The sequence below is a fragment of the Panulirus ornatus genome, chromosome 13, assembly GCF_036320965.1.
Source record: "Panulirus ornatus isolate Po-2019 chromosome 13, ASM3632096v1, whole genome shotgun sequence".
In the NCBI taxonomy this organism is placed as follows: Eukaryota; Metazoa; Arthropoda; class Malacostraca; order Decapoda; family Palinuridae; genus Panulirus; species Panulirus ornatus.
The window spans coordinates 59,616,553-59,641,056 of NC_092236.1; the positions used below are offsets into that span (position 1 = coordinate 59,616,553).

Genomic DNA, 24,504 nt, shown 5'->3' on the forward strand with positions numbered 1-24,504 from the left:
AAAAACATAAAAACCCAAATACTGACGCTCCCTGACTTACGACCATCCGTACATATGACCAGAAAAAATAAAAAACATACGTAAATATAAAAATTACACTTGGTCGTATGTCCGCCACTGCTAACAACTGCATGCATAAGATAGTGAATGGCAGACGATCTCGGCACAGTATACATCACAGTATCTCCCTCAGGTCTTGCTTTCAATTACCATTCAATAAACATGCATTATTCAAGTGAATCTAATGAATTTTCGTGCTGGATTAAACCATCTTTGTATTAAACTCCAAGGATAACGAGCAAGAGAAAAACCTATAGCGTTGATATATCTGGCAAGAAGCCAAAGAAGATGATCAATCTGAAATTGCAAATGAAGGTAATCATCCAATATGAAAGAGGAAAAAAGTTAATGTGACTGCACATGATCAACAGTTGTCCCATTTGACAGTCTCCACAATTTTGAAGGATAAAGAAAAAAAATAGGTGAAGCAGTGAAAAGTTCGGCAAGTATGAAGTCTACGACAATAACAAAGCAACGACAAAGGCCCATCCAAGAAATGGAAAAGTTGCTGATGCTGTGGACAGAAGATCAGATTCAAAACCTGTATCACTAAGCTTACTAACGATTCAGGCAAAGGGTAGAAGTCTTTCTGAGACTCTGAAGGAGTGAATGGGAGAGGACCATATTGAGAAAGTCACAGCAAGTAACGATTGGTTCAACAGATTTCAAAGATATAGCCTGCAAAACATTCGAGTCACAGGTGAAGCAGCAAGTGCTGACAAAAGAGCTGCCAAAAAATTCATTGAAAGTTTAGATGAATCAATTTGTGAACTACAGATTCTTAAATAAAAGGTCAGAGGAAACAACATAATCATATAATAAAGCTGGTAAATAAAAAAGTGATAATCATGATAGAAATTGAGCAGGATAAAAGAATCCTGTACAGGTATACGAATTCTACATGCCATGCTGACATATGTCGGACTTTAGTCCATTTTGAGATACGACTCGTAGGTCAGAGTGGAACTCAGATGTATATTGGGGAGCATCTGTAGACACAGATCATAACCCAGATGAATAATGTGGAAGACCTTGGAGAGAAAACGTATGACAACCTAACCTTCAGCAAACACAAAACAATGGTTACCTCATGCAAAAGGATGGCAGGTTGGATCCTACGAACCTTTAAGACAAAAGAAGAAAAACCACAGATGGTATCATTAAAGATAATTTTTTCATCACCCTATAAGGTGGCCAAATTGCAGATATACAGTATCCAGAGACCTATCACAACCTATATCAATGTAGTATGGGAACTAAATCAGTGGAAAAACTAATAAAAACTGAGGCTATGCTCCCTGGAATGCAGATGGGAGAGGTATATCATCATCTATACCTGGAATATCATAGAAGGTATGGTTCCCAACCTCCATTCAGAAATAACATCCTACTGGCACAAGAAGCAGGAAGATTTTGTTAAAATACTACCTCTAAAATCCAGAGGTGGAAATAGAAAAAAATTGAACACAAATATCCTAGGCCCAGGGCCTTTCAACACTTTGCCCTCTACCATTAGATACAGCATGGTATGCATGGTGAAGTTCAAGAGTGCACTGGATAAGTTCCTACAAACTGTACCAGACCAGCCAAGCTTTAGAGGCTATGTGGGTCTAAGGGATGCAGCTTCCAACAGCTTGGTGGACCAATGACCCAATCCAGCAACAAGGTATCAAGTTTTATGATAATCAATCAAAGAACTCATAACTTACTGGTAAAGCAAAGACCTGATTTTCCAAAAGCTGGGAATCTAAGTCCTTATGGGGTCTAATGATATATGACAATGATATATGTCAGGATCACATGGAAAGAGATTCTACATACACTAACTCTTCCAGCATTGAAAGTTGACCAAGATGAGGCAGAAGGTTTCCAGGCAAAAGTGGAAGCAGTGTTGCCAAAGCCCATATGACCTTGACAACAATGCATATTTGGCTTGACGTAACTTTAAAATTTTTACTGTTTTACTCATGAAAAAATCAACTAATCATAACTATAATAACAATAAAAGATTTGTCATACCGGAAAAAAAATAAAATAGCAATCGTAAAATATATTTTGGTGTAGGTAACATAAACTATAAAGTATGCACAATGGCCTAGGCCTTTCTCCATCACATTTTGTACTGAAACATCAATAAAACTTCAACACATTCATAGAAAGTTGTGAATGATTATACTTCTGATGAGTTTTTATCATTATCAAATGAATATTTCCAAAACTGTAAAGGTAATGCATTTTCTAAACAACTTAATTAAACATGAATTTTGAAGACAAGAGAGGTAAACTAAGTTTAACATTAAGAGATTTAATTTCCTGGCTAACCTTCCATTGAAGGCCACAGCTAACTCAAGCAAAATCCAAACAAGAGTTATGGGTATCATACCAATCAATTATTTACATAGAGAAACAACTGTACAATTACAGTTATTTGGCCTAACAACCCTTATAGGTCTTGGCAAAAACCACCTTCACTAAACCAGTGTAAATCCCAAAGAAAGACAGACAGCAGACAATAGACAAAGAAAACCAAAGTGTCTGCTGTCCTATGCACGCAACACAAAATGTACTTCATCCCCAAGTCCTATGCAAGCAACACAAAAGCACTTCATCTCTTAAAGATGTAAAGGAGACCAAATTACAAACCTTTAAGGATCAAATCATTTCTAAAAATTTAGTTAACAAAAGAGTTATTACATCCCTATCAAGCAATTGAAGTTTTTCTTATTCACAGTTAAAATACTGGTATATCAGGAAACTGCAATATTCTTTCCCCTTAAACTTCACTTACAAAATCTTCAAGATGTTTCTAATGAAGAAAAAATATACTGGTCCTCATGTTGTCCCATTCACACACAAATTCACAAAGATACACAAAAAGGGCCTGACTTAACTCATTATATCCTCCTCCTGATAAATTAACACAGCTGTCCTTTTGGTAAATTAGACCAAACCATCTATCCACACCTCAAACATACAAAGCAGCATATGGCAAACCTTTGGTCCCGTCCAAGCCTACATACTGTAATTACCTATTTGTATGGTATGGAGGGTGAGTTTTACAACTACAGGACCCTATCTCTCGAACATTCTCTACAGTCACACAACTTTTTAAATTCATGGATGCTGTTGGCATTAACCATGCACTCAGTCATTCTGTTTTATTTATTTACCACTCTTATACTATAAAAGAACTTCTTTCCATCTTTCTTAACAAGCCTTTTGCTTAAAATCTTACTATTTACCCTGGTTGCTTTATCACTATAATCTCTTGAAGCATTGTTGCCTATCCATGCAAGTGGTCTGCTTAAAAAACTTGTAGGTTGTGATTAGGTCATCCCTTATTCCTCTGCCTTCCAAGGTAAGACAAATTTAAAGCTTTCAGCCTTTCCCTGTAACTTACCTCTCTTAATTCTAGTCACATCTTTGTTGCCCTCCACTGGACCTTTTTTTATTTGTTCTGTGAGCTTCTTTAAGTGAGCTGACCAAACTTGAGAAGCATAGTCTAGTTTCGGCCTTAGGCTGGCGATGAAAAGCTGACTAAATATCTTTTTTATCCATGCACTAAAAAGCAGAGATTTGCCAGCAGACAACTTGTCTCCTTTACTGTTCTCTGAATATAAGAGTCTGGTGAAAGCTTAGGAATGATTACGACTCCCAAGTCCTTCTCACTTACAAAATCCTTCAGTTTATTTCCTGCTAAGTGACAAAGAGCACCAGTTCACACAGTTCTCCTCCTACTTTTTAGTTTCAAGCTAATTTCTCAACTGAAATACATTTAAAATGCCAAAAAAGTCAGCAGTGCTTCTTTAGCTCGCAAAAATATATGACAATGCAATAGTTTAAGCATGCAAGTAAATCAAGAGATCAAAAATTGGTGAGTGCCACAGCCACAACAAATCTTAGCTAATACATGGCAGAGTTTGGTTGTAGCAAAACAAATTTGTGACATTTCTGTTCATTTTAATTTTTTCTATACATTTCAACTTGGTGGGAGTTCATTGCGGATGTCTACTGAGATAGACATTATGAGTTAAAGGAGTACAAACATTTAAACAATGTAAACATACCAATACATATTACTGTACGTTTTACCCTGTGGCTAAACTTCCAATCAGTCTATCCAATTTCAACGTCTGAACACCCGATCATTCAAAATTCACCCAAAACCTTGCAAATGTGAAATTCAAGACACTTGTGATGCAAAATTTAGCAAGCACATAAGATTCTCACATTCGTCACAATGGTGTGGTGGCAGTTAAGTTACGTAGTGTAGTGCAGCACTTAAGAGTGCCGACCACGAGTCATCATGGGCTAATCTAGGGTCAAATGCATGGATTCGAATTCTAGGCATGACAAGTCATCCTCCACCCAACCCAGGTCTTCATCCTCCCCTCAGGGGTGATGGATAAATGGGTACCTGGTTTAAGCTGGGGTATAAGATTACTATTTGTGTGTCATAGGGGTGAGTTTTACTCTACTACAGTGTGCGTGTGTGTGTACAAAGAAGTAAAGGCATGGTACACAAATTTCAGAGACAGCAACGTGTGTAAAACTCTTTTCCCACCAAGTACAAATAGGAATCATAAGCAAATTCTTGCCAATGCCAAGATCTTCAGTGAATTTGATATGACCAGATGTTAAGCTGTGGAAATTGGCAATGTTACTGTTCATCAAGCCTATCTAAGCACAGAAGTAACAGAATAGCATGACCCTCGATGATCTCAAAAATCGCTGCACAGAATATGTTTGGTAAGGTAACCAAGTTTGAAAGCTCATCTCTACTTTAAAAGCCCTCTGGGATTCTTGTGCAATGAAAGATCCTCTGATCAATCTGGATGAGATTATGACCAAGGTGCTTAGATACATTCAGTGGACAGGTGTGCAATAAATTCTTGAGTACCTCCATCTGGAGTTCCATAATGATTCAACTAATTCCAGGCTATATTACAAAATTTCATACCTTAAATGCTAACATTTTTTCTTCATGGAGGCTATGGGTATTAGAACACATCTCTATTTCAGGGGCTATGGGTATGCAAGTTCTTATACTATTTCTGGGATACCAACATCAATAAACATGAATGCAGTGGCGTTGTTATATTACACGAACTCTATTTCCACCAGTAGTGATTGTTTAACTTGAGCCCTATGACTTTGGCCCCAGGTCCCTAGGACTGGGGTTAAAAAAAAAAAAAAAAAAAAAAAAAAAAAAAAAAGTCAATTAATTGGTAACATCAAGAAAATAAAAAAAAAAAAAGGAAAATCAGGTAAAGTAACCATATTTGTTGATGTAAAGACATTAATTTGGTCTGCCACCACAAAAGCTCAGCTCATTGTGTTTGTAGGCTTAACCTGACATACATACAAAGAAAAATATGTGTAAAGTCAGGAAACAACTTGGCATCATCACTGGAAGGTCAAAAACTCTGCAGTGCTTCAATGCAACAGACAGATGGAAATGTTATAAATGCGAGACACAAAGCAGATTATATTCATCCTGACTTTAAGAACGCTTCTGATACAGTTCTACATATGCATCTCATGGCCATATCTATCACCATGTAATTTGCTAAGCTATATCACCACTTTTGGAGAACAGAAGGTATTATGTGGTGGTGAATGATAAATTCTTCGCGGAGGTATGTGATAAACGGAATTCCTCCAGAAACAGTACTCGGACCTCTGTTGTTTATCACATACATAAATGACCAACCATAAAATAATGACTTTGAAACATTTATGTATGCTTAAAACTAAAAAAAATCTAGAATCATTTCAAGGCAAGATCATGAGACTCCAGCAAGACATTTCTAAATTACAAAATTGAAGTAACGAGTGGCTACTAAAGTTTAATCTGTAAAAATGCCATCAAGCTAGATGCTCAGAAAAATGAAAAATGTAGCATATAGTTTTCCGAAGGATCTGATTCTTCTGAAATGAAGAGATAAAGGAAAAAGACTGGTAACCATATAGATGATAATCTGAAACTTGACATTCATATTACACATAACCAAGATTAATAAAGCATATAATATTCTAAATTTTCATTCTAAATATATATTTGAAAAAGAATTCTTACCAATGCAAATGTCATTTGTAAAAACACAACTTAGAGTAATTCATTGGGGTACTATACAAGCAAAAGTACAGCACAGCAATTTAAAATAGTCAACGTAGAAGCTACTTGTATGCAAAAAGGCATGAAAAATATGAAACTTATGGACTTATCGTATTTCATTTTCCTTGTGGTTTCATGCATATACTAGATCATGTTCACCGTTGTGACCTCTTGCAACAATAGAGCTACTTGTATGTTATCAAATTTTAAACACTTCTTATACTCTCAACCCTCTCATGTTTTTTCAAATAACAATGACCTGGCACATTTTAAAAGACATGTTTTCATTTCCTTCAAAACTCTCAAGTACTTTCCCCTGCCTCTTTTTCCTTTTCATTACCATCTATAATTTCAATTAGACCTTGCCTTGATATGGACTCGTGTCCATAACTGAAGCCTCCACCGGGAAGAAAAAAAAAAGCCTGAGGAGATTTGACTTAGGTATATCAAACGTTACAGATATCCCAAATACACTGAACCTCCCATCAGAATGTACAAACACAGCAGGATATCATGGAAATAACTTGAAGCTGCTGTATATCATCAGCAGTAAAATGTCTCTGGAAACTCCTTCGTGTCAGGGTTGCAAAAATCTGGAATAATCTGCCTGCAACAGTGATCACAGCCCCATGCACCCAAAGTTTCAAATATCTTGCTCAAGCATTGGAGCAGATGCCCTATGACTTTAGAAACCATCACCGTGACTCATAAGTCACAAAATATTCAGGTTTGACCATAAAAGACGAGGCCTACATTCAGTAACTTCTTAAAGTATAATAAGGTATCTCTTCTTTGCCACCACCAACAGACTACTGATATGCAAATGAGAAAAAATCAATGGCTGCAAGGGCCGGGACGTTTGTTCAAAATATTTTCTTGTTTTGCTCATCAGACCTTTCATGGTACCATTTTTCGATGAACAAATAAAAAGAAAAGAAGGCAACGAAAACCCAAGAAACCTACCTAACATTCTTAAAGGTGGCTGATGAAAGTGAGGGTTTTACTAACATAGTGAATCTGTGATTTTCTGCGATACTGAAGTTAGAATCATCATGCTCCAAGAGCAAAATATGAACTCATACACTTAAAGCCATTGTGTACCTCTGACTTCATTACTTTAAGTAATGTCAAAAAAGATAGCCACTTTCATACCCTTCGCTATCCATGATGACCCTGTACTTCTAAACATACTAGGGTATAAATTGCACAATCACAGCCTGGCTGACACTCACACTATCCACACAGTCAAAAACAAGCACACTGCAGTGAGTCAGCAGCTACTGGCTGATAAAAAACAAATAAAGCCATACTTACAGCCATGTAGTTAGTGTGAGACCTTCAGCAAGGCTGTGCTGGTGCAACTCCCAGACTATTTTTGTGTGTTCATCATGGTGAAGAGAAGAATGGGGGTGGTTTCTGTTTGTGAACATATTTCTCCACATCATTTTGAAAAGACTGCTACAAGATATGTATCACTATAGTTTCATATCAGAGAGTTTTGTCTTAAAGGAGTAAAAGATGATGTTAATTCGACACCAGGTACAGCTAAACTAGGCTATGATAGATAAAAAAAAAAAAAAAGGATGTTCTGGTTAGCAGTGAGATAATCCTGTAGTGGTTAAAATGACAGCTAAAAATATGCATTTTACATTACATAAAATCTAATGACTTAAAATATATGACTGTCAGTTGTACCACCCTAGAAACATCACACAGTAACAAAACAGTTACCATTAGAAGGAAAATATTGCACCTAAAGCTTACCATAAAACAGAGTATTAATATACAGCACAAGTTACATAAATTACACTTACAATGAGTAAATACTCTTTACATAATCAATTCTAACTTAACGTCAGGTTATGTTAGAGCCGATTCAAAAGGGATAAAGGGAAAACTAATGCCATCAGCATGCTCTGGTGTCACTATCATGTTTGAGTGAGCATAATTCTGGCATTTCAGTATCAACAGATGTAGAGCAAATCCAAGTACAGTAAACAGCTGTAAGGCAAGCTAAATTTTAAAGATATATAAATATCCTATAAATATGCATAAAAATAATTTGATATATCTACATTTTTTTGTGGAAATCTATATGCTTCTCCATCAAAATCTCATATTTCTTCTTATATTTGTTTTCTAACCAACAAAATAAAGACACCAGAGCACTGAGTAAAGCACTGAATAAAAAAGATCTAAGAAATGTATGATGTATCTACACCTTGTTAAAGAACCTGAAAAAAGATAACTATTTTTATATGACACTTTATGAGTGGTAAACTCATTAGAAATACATATGCAATCTACTTATACATTTTTCAGTAAGTTACAGAAATCTTTTGGAGCTAACTTAGTATATAGGACATCAAACCTTCAAAACACATTACATTATCTATACCATGATAAAAATCTTGTTGAAAATCATTAATACATTCTCACATCTTTAGTGTAACAGAATTGGAAATTGGAAAGGTTATACAAATTACCTATGACAGAAATTTACAAAAACTGAAGTTTATGGATGCACATTTACGTAAATATATTTATGAAAATCAGACACGTTTAATGTTGCAAATAACATGTAAGCACATTGGTTTTATTTTCAAATGTTTTCCAATCCTTTGGTTAGTCAATGAATAAATATGCATCCTTAAATGGTACTTGAATCAAGTAACCTTTCCTGACCTATGGACATATGTCCATCTTTTAGCTTTAATTTGTAGAACACTTAAAAAACATGCAGGTTTAAGTTTAACGCTGGTTATCAGGACCTTTATGACAACAACAAAAAATGCTCAGCCAAAATTATACTTTCACCTAAACATTTACCCACATGGTAGCTCATAACCTGGCAAGTTAAAAAAATCTATGGTAATATTTACAAAAATGGACACAATTGTTGCAATTGAGACATTTTGACAAAAGAGGTACCATTGTACTCGTTACATGCAGTAAACTTAATTTTGAGGGTGGCACTACAGATGTAGAACCTCCTAAAATAAAGAATGTTGTGTATATCTCAGCAGCTACGTGAGGTTAGGCAAGGTTATCACAGGCTCTGCTGGGTGAGGCCAGATATCTATAAAGATACCAGGTTCAAATTACTGCATTTGAGGCTCTCTTCTAAATATGACGACTAATATTTCTACAGACTTCTGAAATCACAAATTACCTACGGAACCAAAGAACCCTCCCTCATAACCCCACCACTGAGTTCTACGAGAAATGCTAATCCAACCCTCGGAAAAATTCTTTACGAAGGAACAAACAACTTCCAAAAGGGATCATAAACCTCATACGCACACGTCCATTTTTGTACATATTACCAAGTTTATAACGGATACTTACGCATCTGCTTGGCTCTCTCCTTGTCAGCCAGCTCATGTTTGTGCCAGGGGTCATGGCGCTTGTGCTGATTCGGGGGGGCCACGGTCACCCCCCAGGCCTTGTCCATGGCTTGGGCTGCAGCGGCCGCCCCACCCACTCGCCCTCCGGCAGCTGCGGCACCCGAGCCGTCCCCCCCTCCCCCACTCACCAGCACCATGGCACCCCCGCCTGCATGGCCCGGCCCGGCCCCACCACTGCACTCACGCTCCCCAAGACTGGCTATCCCGGCGCCTGCCAGGCTCGCCCTACTAGACTGTGCACAGTGGTCCAGGAACTCCTGGATCTCTACAAGTGCTGTACACTGTTTTCTCACACTTGTTTATGCCTCTCTGGAGAACTTTAGACTCTTCTTTTCTCCCATGAGAAATCACAGCTATACTTAATCACAGATTTTGTTACACTCAGTATTATCTAATAGGCCTATTATCTTCTTAAAATTCCAAAAATCCAACACAACAACACCTTAAGAATATGTCTTATTATTATGTCTAGAAATTCAAGATATTCCAATGATATGTATCTCTTCAGTGGGCTAAAAGGTGATAAACTTCACTTCTAATCATACAATCCATGCATATAATAAAGCTACACTCCTCTTCTTCCTTGGTCCCCTTGCAACTAAAATCAATGGATGTGCAATGTCTGCTGTCTCATTCTCCGGCATATTGGTTCACTAATGTGCAGGCTGGAGGTCAATAAAACCATTCCATCCAGTTCTGTCAGATCTAGGAGTTGGCTTCACATCTCTGCGAACGCCATGTTTAACTGGCTCGTGGAAAGTGGCTACCAACACAACAGGCCGTGTCAACAAGGCTCCTTCCACAGTCTCTCAACACTATTTTCGTGCGGTAATCAATCTGGTTTTGCTGAAATGGTGTCAAGTGGTCCTTTAAATAAAGATTTCTCGGTGGGAGTCATTGAAGACGGTATTCATTTCCAGTACAACGGGTAAAATTTTGATGGTAAGACGCAGTTTGTTTACGTTTTGCAGGAGTCTTGCCAGCTTCCTCCCCCGCGCGTTAGAATGGACGCGCCCGCAAGGGTCAAAACACTCGCCCAAAACACAAATATCACACCACTAATTCGTGTATCCACTTACTTGTTCATATCACTTGTTCCCAAACAAACTCTGTGTGCTAGATCATTCCACCTCACACTGAAAAGTGGGTAAAAACACCACATAGGAGACTTTTCCCGTCAAAACATGAACTATCGGTAGTCAGTCCACCATCTCTTATTTGAATCCTCACGTTAACCGCTTCCTAAGGTATTCTTCAGGCTTCTTTGGTAAATCCTGTGTGTATATCCTAGTGTCGAGGTCTCCGTGCATAGATCTCACACATGTATACCCATCAAAGTATACAATTACCACAATAATACACAAAATCGATCTGAGGAGAGTAACAGCGCACTCTTCAAATATGGCAGCGGTCTTCACTGGCTTGTTGAGTGCACCACGACCACCATCTACCCAAACTTTATGCAACGCTTCGTTCACTTTTCAAAACTAACGCGACGATTTTTTTGCCCATTTTCTTTCATATTGATATAATTGTTAATTGCATTGAGTAAATTTTATATATAATATCAATAAAATTACCCCGATTAAGAAACTTTTGCTTATAATAGTCAGTATTGCAAAATATCAAGTTGTTAATCAGTACAGAACATAAAGAAAAGACTCGAGGATAACTGACTTTACGTAAATATATGAGTGGTCCAGCCTCCCGTTCTCTCTCTCTCTCTCACCAGCAGACATCGTCTCCACGAACCTGCTACACTCATCTCATTCCCACTTTACCTTCTATCATGATTTCGACAGTTTATATTTCATATCGAATCTTTTTTACAGTACAACCTAGCGGTGACAGAAAACAGATTCATAAAGTCGCGTTTGGTGGAAGTTTTCTTCCCCAATTTATTCATACAGATCAACTATTGACTCTGAGGCCTGTGTTTGCGTAAGTTATTGATTTAGCCATTCCTACACTGTTAAAATGCAAGATATGAAGAGTCTGCTAAAACGTACTCATGATTGCTCATAGTGCAGCACAGTGTCGTTGTTGGCCGAGTGTGGTTCCCTTAGCAACAGGGCGGTGAGTCCCCCATGTGAATACATCTAACGTACGCGCTGATTGGTCTGCGCGGCAACCCAGACGACTCTACGAGAGGTTTAAACCAATCAGGTACCGCGTAGCATCCCACAATAGTACCAGGAGCTAATGCGCGCGAGGGTCATGTTCTCGGAACGCCGACTGGGTTTATTTTAATCGCGGTAGGGGAATACACCACGATTCTTAAGAAGTATCTTAAAATAAGGTCACTGATTTTAGGAGTGAGATGAAACCTTAACTGAAGAGATATGGGGAACTGTGTCAGTGTCCGGTGGAGATGCAGCAACTAAAATGGATGAACCGTTCGCTGACTAAAAGTTCTGAAGTATTTCCGATACGTGAAGCAGGGAGCGGAAGTACCCCTACCTGTGCCCTAACTGCCCGGTCAGTGTACCCCGTCAGTTTCTGATTTATTTAGAGCGACACTTGCTGACACCTGCCATACATTCTCTATATCATCTTAAATTGATAAATTTAGCTAAGCGAAATTGATAGTTTACAGTGGTATGTGAATAATTCTGGTGGAAAAGTCTGATTTTAAGATGTACAAGTACAATTTTTTCTTAGATTTAAAATTTATGTCATTTTGGAATATATGACTAACACATGACAGCGATATACCTTGCATTAATCTTTCATTTTTTAGAGATGGCGTTGATTCCATTAATCTGTGTTATATATGTGTCTTCTCTTAATTTTCTTTGGCTTTTTTTCAATAAGAAGTTTACTGATATTTTATAATGCATTATATATATATATATATATATATATATATATATATATATATATATATATATATATATATATATGAGCACTCCGTTTGAGTTATGACGACTAGGATGTAGTGTATAATATATATATATATATATATATATATATATATATATATATATATATATATATATATATATATATATATATATATATATATCATGCCAATTTTCACAAGTCTTGGTGTTACCTAGAGCCTCTTTCCACAGGCTCCTGCAGTGCAAGGCTGCGTTAGTTCAGTAGCAAGTAAAACAGACATTTTCGGAGTGAAAAATTCTTTGACAACACTGTACTCGCAGTGCTACAGCCCTGCCAAAGGTGACTTCTCACACGCAGTGTAACCTCCTGCAGGCGAAGCCCGGTAACACTATATATATATATATATATATATATATATATATATATATATATATATATATATATATTTCTTTTTCTTTCACACTATTCGCCATTTCCCGCGTTAGCGAGGTAGCGTTAGGAACAGAGGACTGGGCTTTTGAGGGAATATATATATATATATATATATATATATATATATATATATATATATATATATATATAATTTAGTAATTTATATATGCTAGATGGTATCTACACACATGCACAAGTCATGGTAGGCAGCCTAGGGTTTACAAGTATCTCTTTTGGAATGTTATACAGAAAACTGCTGAAATAACCACAAATATTGTTGTAACAATTCCTGATGATGGTCTCTGTGTGATACGTGATAGCCTTTACTGAGCTGAGATCATGTAGCGTCACAGATGGTGCTCCGGGGGACCCACTTTTTGCGTGGGTTCTCTGCCTTGTGTGGACTGACCTGACCTGACCTTAACTGACAAGCACCTTAAAAGGTAGTATTGCCAACAATATTATATGTTTCTGGACTGTTGATTCAAAATGCCAAAAACTCATTTTTTTTTCCTAGAAGATAATTGCAATTATATAAACTTTTTTTACTATGATTTTATCATTGAATCTTATTTTGATTTATCGAATAATATGTTTTCAAAGTCGACATACAGACCCACATTTTCATAATGCTTATGCCATATTTTTGCCTCTGACAAATGAAAATAGATCAGGAATTATTTCAAAACCAGGAGTGCCATTTCAGGTTAGTGCCCCTCAAGTTAGAGAACGCACCGTAAACCATGGGTTCGCTGAAAGAAATGAACGTAGAAAAGAAATTTATTGACGTCGCCGGGAGTTTCCGTTGACGAATCTGGACCCATGACCCCGGAGGTCCAGACGGCTGAACCTCGTTAACCCAGGCTATCTATACATTTATCTATAAAGGGAGATGCCATGCAAACATTTACTTGAACTTATGTAGCATGCATGAATATATACACACACATGAATACACACCTCTGCTGCTGTTACTTGAATATGTAAGTTTACTTTGGTTGATAATGATGTAATAAGGTCGACAACCCCATTTATGCAAATCTATCCCGTCTGTCATGAGACACACAAGTGCCTCTTGTTAGTTTATAACAAACTCCCATATAACGTAGTATCACTTTATAGAGTATGTATGTACAGTGTATATGTTATCCCCCCCCCCCCTCTCAACGCACACGCTAACTGTAAGGGCGTGGTATATATTACAGTTTGGGTCAGCACTATATATATATATATATATATATATATATATATATATATATATATATATATATATATATATATATATATATGGACAATAACAACAGTAGACGACGAGTCACGTTACAGAGTTGGACTTGAAAACCGCTGGTCTGATACAGATACAGTTAGGGTGGGTAAATTTACGGTACAGTGTACACCTCACGTGACACACCACAAATGGAAAGTGCACACACACACACACACACACACACACACACACACACACACACACACTTCCTCAAGGCTGTATTATCCTCAACGAACGAGAATGATGATACATCCTTGTCCGGAACTTTGTTGAACTTAAGGGACCCCACCTTAACTTGCTTCTTCGTGAAGCGCAGCCTCGAAGGAGCTATAGGTTTACCACAGGTGTGTCGATCTCTGGAGGAGGAGCAGGAGGTGTTGGTGGTGCAGGTGATGGAGGAGGTGTTGGTGGTGCTGGTGATGGAGGAGGTGTTGGTGGTGCTGATAATGGAGAAGGTAGTGGTGTTGCTGGTTAGCGAGTAGGTAGTGGTGGTGCTGCTGATGTGGGGTTGGGGGGGGGAGGCTTGAGAATGGCAGTCACGATTTAGTAGACATGGCTAAAGTAGATGGCTAAAATAAGAATAATAGATAAACGAGTTATAATGGGGAGTTCAGGTTGGACCAGCCAAAGCTTTCCTTCTTGATGGAAACCTGTGGGTCCTCACGTCCATTAATTGACGATGGTTTCACGATCAAATGGGTGATATACCCGACCCACACAGGAGGAATCTCATAAGATTCATGAAACTGAGGTTTCTTTCCAAGGAAACGAGTTTTTTTTTCCCCTAAGCAGTGCCAAAGAGAGGGAAAGGCTACAGTTGCCTACATGTCTACGTTTTGCTGTGCCAGTTAACAAGGCACAATGTCAGTTTGAAAGTTGGACCATATGAAAACTATTCTTTTTATATGTACAGGTTTTTGATGGGTTTTTAAGAGTAGGTACTTAAACATTTATTTATTTGTGCCAAAGATGGGGAAAAACATCAAACATTGTGAATGATAAAGGTTCTTAATCATGTGTGTTTTGTATTTAGAATGAAAAATCAAGTATTGACGCTTGATTGTTTATAATTGTTTGTTTAAAGGGTAATTACTTCAGCTAGAGTATGTATGTACATGTATATATGTATGTATGTATGTATGTAGTGTGTATGTATGTATGTATGTATGTATGTATGTATGTATGTATGTATGTATGTATATATGTATGTATGTATGTATGAAGTATGCATGCATGTATGTATTCATGTATGTATGTATGTATGTATGTATGAAGTATGCATGCATGTATGTATGTATGTGTGATATATGTATGTATGATGTATGTATGTATGATGTATGTATGTATGCATGTATGTATGTTGAAGAGTGTGTCGTATGTGTGGTCAGTGTTGGTCTGTGATGGTTTATGTTCCATACCTCTTCGCGTGCAGCCCAGTCAACATCAAGTCCAGTGATCCTTAGAGAATAAGATTTCCTTAGTGAAAATTATAGAAAGAGTAAAGTCTTGTGTTTGTAAAAGGTTTTTATATATACGAGGATAAAACTATTCTCTTTTTAAAAAAAATTCAAAGTTCAAAACAAAGTGGTGGTAATTTACTCTTCAGGAAGCAACTTGAGGAGGTCCTTCGACGTGGGTCGGTCATGTACTACGTCATGCAACACTCTGGATCCATCACATGTTCATCTCTGCAGGAGGATTGAGGGAGTAGCGGCTAATGAGTCCAGTGCATAATTCAGCCAGCTGGTTGTATGCGTCAGACTCGTGAGCAACATGGCCGCTTGCTGATGCTACTCCAAAGGACGATGAGGTTAAACTTGACGCCGCCACCTACCTCCCACATACAGACGTTGTCCTCCCTAATATCATTGTGGGACACGTCTCAGAAGCCTGCTTGGTGTGGCATGGTTGCGAGCTGACCCAAGATGGCGAGCAAAACGTCCTGGTCGACGGTGTTTTTGTCACAGAAATGCCCGAGTGAGGGGCCGGTGTAGTGTGTGGTGAGGAGCTGCTGTTTTGTCACTACACCAGTGGTTTCTTGTACTCCGTCGATCCCATGAACCTTGTCGAGCCAGGTGAGTTCGTTCATCAGACATGCAGGAATCAAGGTCATGGAACTTTTTTACTATAAGATCTTGCTCCATCCCGACTCCTGTCCAGCAGGTCCCGTAGTCACCTTTGCCCAGCAGTGTTCGAGAACATCCGTGGCTCAGTTGGTTCAAGACGCTTTTGTTTACTCGGAGAACTTCCAGGTCCTTGCAGAGGGCGACAGTATCTACCTTGTAGCATCCCTCTATGCAAGAGCAGATCGTGTGAGATGTTGATCGTTCATGCATAAGCAGCATGAGCTGCTCTTTATTTATGGGCCAAACTTGATCAAAACAGTTTGATCTAGTTTGGTTTGACCCCGAACACCGGTCAGTCATGTGACGTAGACAGATTATGTGACCAAGGCTTAACATGGTGATAGACATACAGATGTATCTGCTGTATCCACATGGGTCAGAGAAGCGTGTTGTAGTATACATTAGGATGTAGTGAATATGTAGGTGTAAATGAGATAAAAGGCTGTCGTCTGTTCCTTGATCTACCTCGCTATCGTGGGAAATGGCGACGTGTGTGTGTGTGTGTGTGTGTGTGTGTGTGTGTGTGTGAAAAGATGGCTTTCATAGCGTAGGACAATGAACTGAGGTCCACGCAAGTGCTTGAGGTACGACTCCTGCTGTCGTGACGACCGCAGGTAAAATTTGGAACGTGGGTTCATTGGCTGAGGAACCTAGTGTGTTACGATGTAAATTCTATCAACACGACGGGCAGTGGAGACTGTTGAATGTTGCTGTTAGAATCAGCATTCTAACTTCCTCGTAAGGCATTCATCTATTTTCGTTTGGTAAATCTTACTTTCTTGTTTGACTTTGCTGCTGGAGAGAGGGAGGGTTGAGGTAGCTGAGTAATGGCCCCTCTCATGATCCCTGCAAATTTAAGGTAAATCCTCTGACTACACAGCAGAACAAAGAAAATATTGCCCAACGTCATTTCATGTTGTTGAAGAGCCATCTTTTGTGTAGAAATTGCCGTGTTATTTTTTTTCCTAATCATTTAGTATTCTGAAACTATTATTAGATATCCTCGCGGAATGCTTTTCTTAAAGAGAATATTCTAGGTCGTTGAGTGTTGCTTCATAAAGCGTATTTCTGGGTGACGGGAATGAATTTTGTCGTTCTTCTCTGAAATTTTACTTTCTCTTCTTTGATTAAGTCTTGTGACCAGAAGTAAACAGCGGATTCCGAATGAGATCTGACCAGGGCGTCAGGCATTACATGGGTGAGTGTTAGCTTGAGAGTATGGTTTTTTTTTAATCTCTGTAAGACAGTATGTGGAGGACCCAGATACGGACGAGTCCATATGGAAGCCGGACCTTACTTGAAATATAAAAGGTATTTATGAAAGAAGAAGATAAGAAGAGAAAAGGAAAAGTATTTTAGGAATTTTGAATGAAGTGGTAAAAATCCACCTTTTAAAAAGAGCAAGGTCATAATTATTGGGAATACATAAGGGAGTAGAAAGTTCCAAAGCTTCGAAGTGTAGGAAAAAAAAGAGACTTCATAGCAATTGTAATAGCTATCACATATTACATACATAAGACTTTAATTCACCCCGTATAAATATCAGAGCATTCTGAACGCCCTTAGAACACTTACCGATTTCACATTAGGGCAAAACTTTCCCCTAGTATCCTTCACAAACAATTCATCCACACCGACCAGAACCACGTCTCACCTTCTTGGCCGTCCACTCCGCTAAAAGCAAATATATCAATATTGCAAACAGTCATAAGCTTGGGCTTGGATGTGTATTTGTATTCATGAATACAGTGTCCGAAAAAAGTACATATTCAGTAGTGATGCACGGCTAAATTTTGTTGTGGGTACAAGCATAGGACGCTATCAGGGTGAAACCATTGTACGTCTAGTCGCTGAGAAGTGTTTCTGACGGTGTCAGTACCAACAAGACAGTAACTCGCCTCAGTGTGCCTCATGCTATCTTAGGGGAAGATTTTACTTTACTCGTCTTGGCTGCTATTTCATCTGAGGAATTTCGCTTCTGGGCGCTGTATTTCTTCCATCTGTGTTCCATATTAGTCGGCTCTTACCTTTCAAAGGAGGAAAAACCCGAATTCTAGCCTGGAAGAAAGAAAATATGGATACACGAGAGATTTCTAGATGCACAGGGCACTAAGAAGGCCCGATCAAGCGGGTGCTCCCTGCAACACCTCATCAGTGTCAGAGAAATGACAAAGCTCTTACATGTAAGTGTGACATCGCCTTTGAAAATGCATGGAGAGGTGGACAAGGGTACTTGCAGACACTGTACGCAGGAATAAGAACTGTATACAAATACAAGGTTAACAGACTGAAGAACACGAACGCAAACTCTTTCCTGTAACGCACAAATGGTAATCACAATTATCAATTACACCAAGTAGAAATGAAAAGCTTACTATCACTCCACACTTCAACAACCTGTTTTATAGTTACTACGCTGTACTCCTCCCCAACAGATGCAGAATTGACTAAGTACATGTACATACATGACAGTGACAACAAACACTAAACAGCTCAATCTCAACCCAGTCTTCAACTCCTCTCTTCCACAGATACAACATTCTGATACTCCACACCTTAGACATTTAGGAGTGACGCTTTCCCGTCTGGCTTCTGCACGCCACCTACATCTCCAACACCAGAAACATCAGTTCATCATGTCCACTCATGATGTCCCCAGAAAAACATGACACCCAAGCTCTTGACGTGTGGTGCCGCCAGTTGGACGTGGCTGGTTTCCTGTGCGCTGTGGGAGCTCCATATGAAATGATTTGCGGGTATAGATATCAGGTATACAAATTGTATACAAATTCTACTTGCTCGAGAAATAGATAAAGAGGGATGAACGCTAACAATCGTTACTTAAGGGGGCGCAAGTTAGCATAGTATTCACCTGACTCATATTTCCCAGGATATTTCTAGTGTTTCTTACTTTATGATTAAAACTATGTGATGGGATATTGATATGCAGTATAATACAACCTATACAATTGAAAAGATAAGCAGCAAAAAAAAGTATGAATAAGTGATGTTGGCCACACTGTGTTTTGGGTCCTCTAACGGTTGGAAATGACAGCGATGCGCGCTCACCCAGCCGTTTGAATGGGCAGCCTGTCTGTCCGACCGTCTATAGTGTTCGCCTCCAGGGCGCTGTTTGCGGTTTTCTCCAACAGGATGTCGTGGCCAGAGTCGCTACTTATTTGCATGGAGGAGTTCCAGTTCTGCGCGTTGGTTCATATACTAATAATCTCGCGGGGTATATTTGTAGCCCCACCAGTAATTTTTGATGTGTCATTACACTATCCGTCTTTTAGTGACAAATGTTGCAATATTTCTCACAGTCTGGGAGTGGCGTAGAGGGCGACTAAAAGGGATAGGAGCGGGAGGGCTGGAAATTCACCCCTCATGTTTTACTTTTCCAAAAGAAGGAACAGAGATGAGGGGTTCCAATCCTAATTTTCGTTACAGAAAGTAGTGCACGGCGGCCGGTACCATTCTGCAAGAATTGTTCGATATAGAGTTGCCATATTCACCAAGAGACTGATATTGCTTATACTTGACCAATTTACCCGATTGTGAATACTCACACTAAAAGTTGGAACCTGATACACCATCGTGGAAAGTGAATTTAAAACTGGAATAGCGTCGCCTCACTGTGGAGGACCATCTATGTAGAGGTCAGTCCAGTACTGGAATGTTTTTCTTTATGGGCAGAGTAAACTTCCCTCGTAATCGAGCTTCTGTTGTCTACCGTGATATGCCAATCCATGATTTTACAAGTGGGAATATGGAAAGGCTTTCGAGAATTGAAAGCAATTCTGGCACAAATTTCCTTTTCATGATATATATGTATAAAATATGGAGAGTTAGTTGTATCTAAAGTACCTCATTTGTGGATGAAAACTATCTCATGTTCATGAACTTAAAATACAAGAATGGTTCAATAAAATTGAATTCTTTATAGTTCCCCATTAACTTTAATTGTAGACTCGTTTTCTAGTATTGTACGGTACACGAAATTCAAGTATTGCAAAGCGCTGGAGTACTTTACTCCACATGCCGTGTCCACAGCCCTTATTTTGAACTTAAAGATGTCTTAAGCTTATATCTAGAGGACCATTCATTGTACTTTATTACACAAAGTTTAGGGAAAACATTACTCGTTTGATATAATGCGAAACCACTATAGGAGCTTTTATTTGTCTTTGTTAACAGGGGCATTGTCCTACCATTTTTTTTATTCTAGGTATTTCATCACCGTTTTCCGCGTTATAGAGATAGCGCCAGGAACAGAAGAAGAAGGACTGCATCCACTCACGTACATTCTCTAACTGTCATGTGTAATGCACCAAAACCAAAGCTCCCAGTCCACAACCTGATTCACCACGGACGCCTCACATGCCCTGGTGCAGTCCATTCACAGCACGTCGACTTCAATGTACCACAACATTCCAATTCACTCTATCTCGTGCACACCTTTCACCCTCCTGCAAGTTCAGGCCCCGATCGCTGAAAATCTTTTTCACCCAGCCTTTCCATCTCCAATTTGGTCTCCCCGTTCTCCTAGTTAACTTCGTTTCTGACACATACATCCACTTCGTCAACCTTTCCTCACTCATTCTCTCCACATAAACCATTTCAGCATACCTATATCAGCTTTCTCAACCACACTCCTTTTATGAGCATATATCTCTCTCACTCTTTCATTACAGCCAAAAATATGTATCCTATATCTTTCAGTTTTACCCCTCGATGATTTTTCTATAAATAATACTTTTAGAGAACTGAGAGACATTTCAAAGCTGATATGAAAAAGGGATCATGCAAACTATAAATCATTCATAATAGGAAGAAATTTATCTATTTTCAAATTCTATACGCAATCAAATTGTCATTCCAATCTTTATGAAATTGTTTCGAATCATTGGTAAGTCGATTCTCTCAATGGATCCGAAATCATATGATCATTAAATGATCCATGATTAATATATTACATAAGATCAAGGTCTGTACATCATCCCTCATGGTGCCACATCCTTTATTCGTCTCCATCAAACTGCGTTGCGTTGTGGTCTTCGTCCATACCTGTGCCGAGGTCATAAAGATTCAGTTATTTTACCTCACTACACGACGTCAGGTTATCTACTTTATGATCGTCTTGGAGCAAGATATTTTCATTATGTAAAGCAGATTTACCTCTTCGTCCTAAGTTGCTAAAATAAGGTATTCATTTTTCTTATTTCTCCCTGTCTTGAACTTCTTTAGAACCCAGGTTCATTAAACTGTAAATAAACATATTCTGCAGGTATAGATCGGGTCTTTATCAGATGTACATAGTTTTCACTTTCCTGTGTAATGAACAATGTGATAGTGTAATGCTCATTAGTTGTAATCATCCCAGCCTAGGTATAAGACGTAAAGCTGTTCTGTTTGATTAGTGAAAAACATTTAATTTGTCAATATCTTACTTTATTGGAGAGGTAAGTGTTTTGATAAGTTTCCTTTGATATTTTTTTTTATTAATATTCACTTGTCAAAATACCATTACTTTGTCACATCTTAAACTTCAGTTCGCTTATTAAGACTGTATAATCATTTACTTCACTTACCATGCGTGTATATTAGTTTCATTATTTTCTTATGTAAGAATGTAAAGTGTAAACAGTGTAACCAAACTTTTTTAATTAGAGAAGGTTTCTCATACCTCGCTAACAAAGAGCAAGGAGGAGGAAGAGGAATGTCTCAAAATGTGGGAAAATAGTTTATATAAAATGGTAAAAGATTTCCCTTGCGATAGATAGCGATGGCACGGGCATGTTGTGATGACTGGTGGTGGCTGAACAAGAACAATGATTGATGATGGTACAGGAGTACTGTAACGATTGATGATGGTACAGGAGTACTGTAACGATTGATGATGGTACAGGAGTACTGTAACGATTGATGATGGTACAGGAGTACTGTAACGATTGATGATGGTACAGGAGTACTGTAACGATTGATGATGGTACAGGAGTACTGTAACGATTGATGATGGTACAGGAGTACTGTAACGATTGATGATGGTACAGGAGTACTGTAACGATTGATGATGGTACAGGAGTACTGTAACGATTGATGATGGTACAGGAGTACTGTAATGATTGATGATGGTACAGGAGTACTGTAACGATTGATGGTGGTACAGGAGTACTGTAATGATTGATGATGGTACAGGAGTACTGTAATGATTGATGATGGTACAGGAGTACTGTAACGATTGATGGTGGTACAGGAGTACTGTAACGATTGATGATGGTACAGGAGTACTGTAATGATTGATGATGGTACAGGAGTACTGTAATGATTGATGATGGTACAGGAGTACTGTAATGATTGATGATGGTACAGGAGTACTGTAACGATTGATGGTGGTACAGGAGTACTGTAACGATTGATGGTGGTACAGGAGTACTGTAATGATTGATGATGGTACAGGAGTACTGTAATGATTGATGATGGTACAGGAGTACTGTAACGATTGATGGTGGTACAGGAGTACTGTAACGATTGATGATGGTACAGGAGTACTGTAATGATTGATGGTGGTACAGGAGTACTGTAATGATTGATGATGGTACAGGAGTACTGCAACGAATTATGTTAGTGGTGGGATCTGAATATTGTATTGAGTGATGATGACGCAACAAACACATAATGACTGATGATAATGATTCATTATGATACAGGAGCATTGCATGGTTGATGATGACGCAACACATAATGACTGATGATGATAATACAAAGGTACTGTAATGCCTCATAATGATACAGGAGCATTGCATGAGTGATGATGATGGTACAAGAGTGCTAATGTCCTGTATATATGGGTCAGAATGTGACAAATAGATTTTAAGAGCAGATAGTAATACTCGATAATCATAAGGAGAGATAATATATGAATATTAACGAAGTCTTTTTTATTTAGATATGAAGGTTGAAGATATTTTACTGCATTTGAAGTAAGTTTATCTCCTTAAAGAATCCATTTTTGAGCGTTAGTTTAGTAATGACGCTATGTAGGTCAACTATCGAATTCTGAAAATGCTATGTAGACACCACAGGTTTGGTCAGCCTCGTACAAGTAGACTTTTCGTTTGTGGTCTTTCTTTTTTTTTCATAGCAGGCTCCAGTCACGGACGAGGGAAAATACTAATTTTGGAGGAAGTGGGAAAAAACTGTCTCAAAACGTGCCAGGTCATAGCTAATGGGAAAGACAATGGGAGGATAGAGAGTTCCAAAGCTACGAGGTGTAGGGAAAGAAATTGTAGTCAATACTGCATGCGGAGTCCGCCACAGACATCTCTAGAACGCGTTACAGTTATTACTGTTACGAGGCCGCCCCCCCCCCCCACCTCCCTCACTATTAGAGCGTACTTATGCGCAGCGCAGCCATAGTTAGAACCCCATCCTCTTCCCGTACACCCACCTGCACACTGCTCTCTCTGCTCCTCTCACCTCTCGTGCCCAACCCTGTGCGTCAGGTCGTCAGACCTCCACCGCGCCGACCAGAGCTCTGCGCAGCTCTTCCACCCGTTCTCACTCTTCCCACTGCGCAGAAATCTGTGTGTGTGCAGCATTACAGACCGATCTTCTCTCCTCTAAGATCTGTGCGCTGCGCAGCCTTACCTCCCGATTTTCCTCTCTGCACATATCTTGGGTGTGCACTGCGTAGCCTCACCATTTGATCTTCCTTTTCCCATTGCGGAAAGATGTGTGCGCTGCGCACTTCTTGATCACGCTCTTTCCACTGCACAGAGATCTGCGCGCCACAACTGACTTCGACAATCGTAGGATTTGCGCGGGAAACCGACGAGACTTCTATAATCTTGATCCTTCAGGTGTACCTGGGGGGGATAGTTGAATAAAACATGATCAATCTCCTAATCCTTTGTCATGTTGGCTTATACAAGTGTTGCTCCAGCAAGTCCCTCGCTGACAGAGCGACAGGGTTGTTGCGTCTGGAGCGACTCAGTGTTGACTGGGCGCGGAAGTTCCCTGTTGGTGTTGTTGTCAAGATGGGGGACACCAGCTGAGGTAGGGGGGGACGTCTTCTGGGCTGGAGTGTTGCACTGGTGATGCCTCTCTCTCTCTCTCTCTCTCTCTCTCTCTCTCTCTCTCTCTCTCTCTCTCTCTCTCTCTCTCTCTCCTGATGATGATAATGAAAGTAATCAATAATGATAATAATGATAATAATAATGATAATAATAATAATAATAATAATAATAATAG

The 24,504-nt window shown here is 38.9% G+C and overlaps 1 protein-coding gene and 1 long non-coding RNA gene across 3 annotated transcripts in view; one reads left to right on the forward strand and one right to left on the reverse strand.

Annotated features, from left to right (window-relative positions):
• The window catches only part of LOC139752947 (dual specificity tyrosine-phosphorylation-regulated kinase 1A-like), a 116,487-nt gene extending 105,475 nt beyond the window's left edge, over nucleotides 1–11,012 (reverse strand). For both annotated transcript variants that reach the window (XM_071669055.1, XM_071669054.1), the window contains exon 1: nucleotides 9,527–11,012. In XM_071669055.1, coding sequence (XP_071525156.1) covers nucleotides 9,527–9,722 — 196 coding nt within the window. In that variant the 5' untranslated portion in view covers nucleotides 9,723–11,012. The remainder of the gene's footprint in view (nucleotides 1–9,526) is intronic.
• Nucleotides 11,013–11,851: 839 nt separating this feature from the next.
• LOC139752645 (uncharacterized) lies at nucleotides 11,852–16,682 on the forward strand. The gene is made up of 3 exons (XR_011713549.1): nucleotides 11,852–12,063; nucleotides 12,660–12,811; nucleotides 15,735–16,682. It is a non-coding gene; the product is annotated as an uncharacterized lncRNA (long non-coding RNA).
• Nucleotides 16,683–24,504: the final 7,822 nt, after the last annotated feature.